General features: G+C 43.3%; 1 protein-coding gene across 1 annotated transcript; it reads right to left on the minus strand.

Moving 5' to 3' along the window:
* On the minus strand, nucleotides 1-651 carry LOC147422090 (uncharacterized). Its single transcript, XM_086503008.1, has one exon. It carries the CDS (start codon nucleotides 649-651, stop codon nucleotides 1-3), a length of 651 nt encoding a protein of 216 aa, XP_086359134.1.
* Nucleotides 652-5984: the final 5333 nt, after the last annotated feature.

Raw genomic sequence — 5984 nt, forward strand, 5'->3', positions numbered from 1 at the left:
TTAGATGGTCAAAAATGTAGATGGTGTGAACATATCTGGAGTAGGGAGCTCTAGTAAATGTAGCCGGGTTCGCTCAGTGACGCGTAAAAGCATCACGTATAGAAGGCTTGGGCCGAAAAATTCTTTTACAATGAGCAAGACATTGGTGTTGATTGTTGCGCCTTGGGACTTGTGTCCAGTCATAGCATAGGCGAGAGCTACTGGGAATGTGGATTTATGGTACCAGTGCCCATTGAATGTCCGCCTGCTATGCTTTGACCATTGAAGTGTAAGTTCCTGTTTGGATGTGTCCAGTGGGACTTTGATTGCTTTGACACCGCCATCTTCATCTTGGAGGATTTCGTCTACACGACATAATGATCCATTGGCTGCTCCAATTGTTAAGTCTATGTTCTCTGTTATCAGCACCTTTGCTCCTTCTGTTATTCTATCAATTGCATGGAAGTCGGGATCTTCAAGCCATGATTTGAGCTCACGGACGTTGTGTGCATTCATCTTGAGGCCAATTTGGATGATGTGACTATGCCGATGGAAGCATTCCAAGAGCAGGTTATTATAATATCGAACGTCACTCTTGTGTGTGCAAATGATTGTCATGTTCCTATCCATGTGTTTCTCTATTTGATCCTCCTTTATGATGCGGTCACACATCATCGATCTCTTTCTTTGTCGGGAGCCTGACTCTTATTGTATTGAGGAACTCTATGAAAGAGATATCTTTTGCATGGCGCACTGAGCAAGACATAATGTACGTAGTAGCAATGGACCAGTAAGTGGAGCTTGTGATGTGGCATGAGTAGCACTAATCACTTTGATGCCTGCATACTGGCAGCAATTGTGCTAAATCACCGAACAGGAAGACCTTTTTATCTTTGAATGGGTCTAGCAGTGTGCCGTTGGTGACATTCACAATTTGTCGTACTATGAGATCGAAAGTTTTCTTTGTTAACATAGAAATCTTGTCTATGATAATCATGTCTGCTTCTCTAATACTGACGTATGTGTCATCAATTTTGGAGATTGACAGGGGATATTGTTGTGTGCACACTGGTATCTTGAATTGGTAATGGATAGTTGTTGCAATGCTGCTTAACCTCGTGGCTGCTGCACCAGTCGAAGCAGTGAATGTGACAGTTTTCCCTTGCTTTATGAGTTGGCTTGTGATGTATCTTATGAGGAGGCTTTTGCCACTCCCATGAGTGCCTGTGATCACATGCAGTCCACCCTTTGCTGATGTGAGCTTCTTGTAGATCTCTGCTTGTTCAGATGTCAGTGACGCATTTTGGACATTTTGAAGCTCGTTTAGAAGGGCAGAGATACGAGATGACGTGTCCAGTTGCTCGTAATCTGTTTGCACATCTGGAGATTGAAATGAGACAGCCTTTGTTGAGGATGTCTTCTATAGTATCATGTTGTGAAATTGGTGTGTTTGATCTATTGTGAGCATATTTCGTTGTGTGTACTCTGTGATGTACATCTCAAGGTCCTCATCTGTTAGTATCAAATTTCTAAGTTTGCACTCAAGATAGTATGACCTGGACGTGTTCTCTGGTGAGAGCAACTGGGATTCGTTTCTGAAGTTGATGTTCTTTAGCAGCACGTTGTAAAAGAAAGCCTCAGGATGATGCCCTGGGTGAAAGTCTATGAAACGGACTAGTCGGTGTTGCCGCTGCAGCGATTGGCCGTAGGTATTCTCCTCTAAAATACTTTTTTTCCTTTCTTTTCCTTCGTCACTAAGTAATTCTTGTGGAAGTCGTAGAATGTTAGATTCTCCAGAGTTTGTGGTCGTGCGCAATACAGATCAACAGGGTGTAGCACAACATCATTGTTGTGAGAAATGATTCGTTGTCGTAGTGCCGGGGGTGATGAGTCGACATATTGGACGCTATCGCTCTTTGAAATGATTGGGATTTGCAAACAATTTAATGCCACTTCTGTTGCTGAGATAGGTTTCGATAGTAAAGAGGCTGAGATGAGCTTCAATTTTATAGTGTCAAGGCCACCTAGGCCTAAGCGCTCTGCATCTTTTGAGCGGATGTTGAGATGGCCCATTGGTTCATTTTTGAGTGCATACTTCAAGAGGTAGTAGGACAGCGATGAATTGGTGACCCGCTATATATTCATATGTGCACCCCATAGCAAGAGCAGTGTAGGGTGGTACAGTATGACATTTTTGTCTTCATGCCGGGGCCTGAAGTATTGCCATCTATGATTTTGTTCGTTGAAGACTGGGTTTGGATTTGGCTGCACATGAAATGGAAACCCGTGTTTACATACTCCATCTCTTTGACCGTGGTAACAACTTGTACGGCACTTGTGAAGTTGTTTCCTGAGTACGATTTCTCGGAGCCGGCTTACTTCTGGCAAAACCACAGAGCCAGTTTTTGTCGGGATGTGTGTAGCTATTTCAACAGATAGTTGCTCTTTGTCTTCTTCATGCATCCACAGTATGACATGAGCATGCAATGATCCTCTATTTTGGACCTCATATCTAACCAAGTGGTGTTGTACACGGCCCAACACACCTTTTGCAAGTATATATTTGAGCATAAGCATTTGGAACTTAGAGTGGAAGGTGAGGGCGCATTCGACTAGGCAGTCTGCCCAAGTGAAGGAGGCGTTTAACTAACGTGCAATTAGCTCGATCGTATCAATATGAGGCCATCTTGTGTCTGTGACCTCATCGGCAGTGAAAGTCAAGAAGAAATCAGGCATTTCCCATTCGTCCACCATTGCTATCAAGTCCTTTAGATTCTTGCGGTGCCACGAGCAGGACCCGGCATGCTGGAAGGGGTGCTGTATCGAAGCACATGTCTCACAGTATCTTCATCAGTTGCTGTATGATTGGCCCTCTTGTAGTTGTCAATGTCCTTTTGAAAAAAGCTCGTGTGTGTATTGTTAGCCAACATAAGTGTCTGCTTTAGTTGGTACATTATGAGCAGGTATGACTTGTACAGGGTGTAAATGGAGAACAGTGTCGATGCACGTATCTTTACATATATACTAAAGTTTATTTTACCATCATATTGGCCTTTCCCAAAAGGGAACAAGAATGGAAATGTTGTCGTCTCTATTGTGATGTCGTTCACAGAGCTTAATACGGCAGGCACGCCGTTGGGCTTGAAAGTAACTGTTCTCTCAAGCAATTGTTGACGGCCACAGAGCTACAGAGAAGCAAATTTGTAAGTATTGCTAGCAGTGAATGCTCTTCTCCTGGCTGGTTCAATGATGTTTTCGATAATACCAAACATCAAACTTGTGTCAAGCTCTGCCATCAGTGCAAACGGTGCGTTGTCTTGTTGTTGTTGAATGATCTTGCTCACACTATCTTGACTTAGGATGCACAGGCCAAGCTTCTTATTCGATCGTTCAGCCATCGACATGTACTTCTGTAGTACGAAATTCTTCTCAAGATTGAATGCAAGTATGTGTGCCACTTGTGACGTAGCTAGGTCTTTCTCTGTGAAGGTTGTTCTATGCTCTTTACTCCATGATAGCAGAGGGTTATCTAATATTGAACGTCTGTCTAGTGTACCTCGTGCAATTTTTGTCACTGTTGAGATGGCATTGACAAATATGTCAATTACGCTCAGTAGCTGTATGTGAAGCTAGTTTCCGTTCAATATTCTTCTTGTGTAGTCTAGAAGTAAGGGCACACAATATCTGCGAGTGCACTTGAGTTCTCACAAGTGGAGCACTGCACCCACTGCATTTCTATGTGTGTAGCCTCTAAGCTGGATACCAATAGACTGCTAGTAAACATTGCAATCGATGTCTCGTCTGGAGCTCGAGTATAGTCAAAAGAGGCACTTCTTTCGATGAAAACTACAGCACAAACAAAGCATATGCTTAAAGGTCTGAATATTGCTGCAACGTCTGAACTTCATCGATATACTAAATTGACGATATCAATCCATGATTGTGAGCATGGTAGAAATCTAGCCTTCTTCTTGATTGAAGTGCGATGTCTCGCTTTCGATCTGTTGAGGTGTATCCTACGCTTTCGGTGATGGTCCATTGAAGGCTTAAGTCGGACTCAATCTTAATGATTCAATGCGATGAGAACCTTGTGATATTTACTTACTAGTCACCTCTAAGCCACGAACAGTTCAAGCGTTTGAAACAACCATGTACCTGGTGCTGGATTGTGCTGTTGTGGGGTTTTGAGCTGGGAAGAGGCAAGCGATAGCTGATTTCCTGAATGTCCCTTGCAAAGAATAAGTACGAAGCGTTAGAAAAGTAATAGCACGATGTTGAAGGTTCTGAGAGTAATCTCATTATTTGTATGTGTTCTTTACTTCTTATGTTATTAAAAAAAAAAAATGTGATGGTGTCCCTGCACGGGGGAGTTTGCACAGTCCTCCCCAATTTTTATAATATGAGGGAACGTGCCATTCCGACGGCAGCATGCAATTTTTGGTGTGTTCCTTTTTACTGTGTCCTCAGCGTTCAAGATTAAAATGTGGCACTTCTTACTCGTCGCACGCTGGAATATGTCGCCGTTGCAAATGAAGAGGAGATGTGTCCAAGTTTCTCTTGATTTGTTTGCAGTGAAACACAGTAGAGTTACACCATAACTAGTTGCGTCTGTAGAAACGAGCTGATTAAAGTAGTTGAAGGTGGACATACTATTCAACTAGCCACTCGGTCTTGTTACACACAAAGCTGCTATGATTGCTATGTCGGGAAGGCACAAAGGCTTTACTGCAGATGAAGGTCAATTTCAATATGCTGACGAGGCAAACATTGACATTGTCGACCTTCTACTACTAGAATGAATACAAGCCACCACGTGGCAATTGCATTAAATTAAAATTAAAAAGAAACATTGCAGCGTAGTAAGTAATCAACGTGCAAAAGTAACATGGAAGAAAAGCAGCGCCATGAAAATCTTCTGCGCTTGGAACCAATAGTTCCAACCGGTTCGGAAGCAACATACAGGAGGTTGTTTTGTTCGAACTTCTGCAGGTTTGTCTCTGGCCAAGATTTTCTTATTAAGGTCGTAGGAACAATCTCAAGAGTCTTGCTGAGAGAGAGCTGTTACAAATGCAATGATCACAGAGAGAGAGAGAGAGAGAGAGAGAGAGAGAGAGAGAGAGAGAGAGAGAGAGAGAGAGAGAGAGAGAGAGAGAGAGAGAGAGAGAGAGAGAGAGAGAGAGAGAGAGAGAGAGAGAGAGAGAGAGAGAGAGAAGCAACCGGTTCGGAAGCAACATACAGGAGGTTCTTTTGTTCGAACTTCTACAGGTTTGTCTGTGGCCAAGATTTTCTTATTAAGGTCGTAGGAACAATCTCAAGAGTCTTGCTGAGAGAGAGCTGTTACAAATGCCATGATCACAGAGAGAGAGAGAGAGAGAGAGAGAGAGAGAGAGAGAGAGAGAGAGAGAGAGAGAGAGAGAGAAGCAACCGCTTCGGAAGCAACATACAAGAGGTTGTTTTGTTCAAACTTCTGCAGGTTTGTCTTTGGCCAATTGTCTCTAGCCAAGATTTTCTTATTAAGGTCGTATGAACAATCTCAAGAGTCTTGTTGAGAGAGAGCTGTTACAAATGCCATGATCACAGAGAGAGAGAGAGAGAACCTGGGAACTGCTTGTCAAGAAGGTGGTATGGCCAATCGAGGGAACCTGCGAATTGCTTCTGTTGTTACTTCGTTGACGAGGGAACTGCTTCTATTGCGAGCTGCTTCTGCTGTTTTTAAGTTTACGGCATAGCTTTTGACGGTGTAGCTTTTGGTCATAGTTTTTTTTAGCGCTGTAAAGCGCTGGCCACGTGAATTATTGACAGGCGGATGATCAGAGAGAGAGAGAGAGAGAGAGAGAGAGAGAGAGAGAGAGAGAGAGAGAGAGAGAGAGAGAGAGAGAGAGAGAGAGAGAGAGAGAGAGAGAGAGAGAGAGAGAGAGAGAGAGAGAGAGAGAGAGAGAGAGAGAGGCAACTGCTTCGGAAGCAACATACAGGAGGTTGTTTTGTTAGAACTTCTGCAGATTTGT

This window comes from Adiantum capillus-veneris, chromosome 27, assembly GCF_014529385.1.
Source record: "Adiantum capillus-veneris isolate H3 chromosome 27, ASM1452938v2, whole genome shotgun sequence".
In the NCBI taxonomy this organism is placed as follows: Eukaryota; Viridiplantae; Streptophyta; class Polypodiopsida; order Polypodiales; family Pteridaceae; genus Adiantum; species Adiantum capillus-veneris.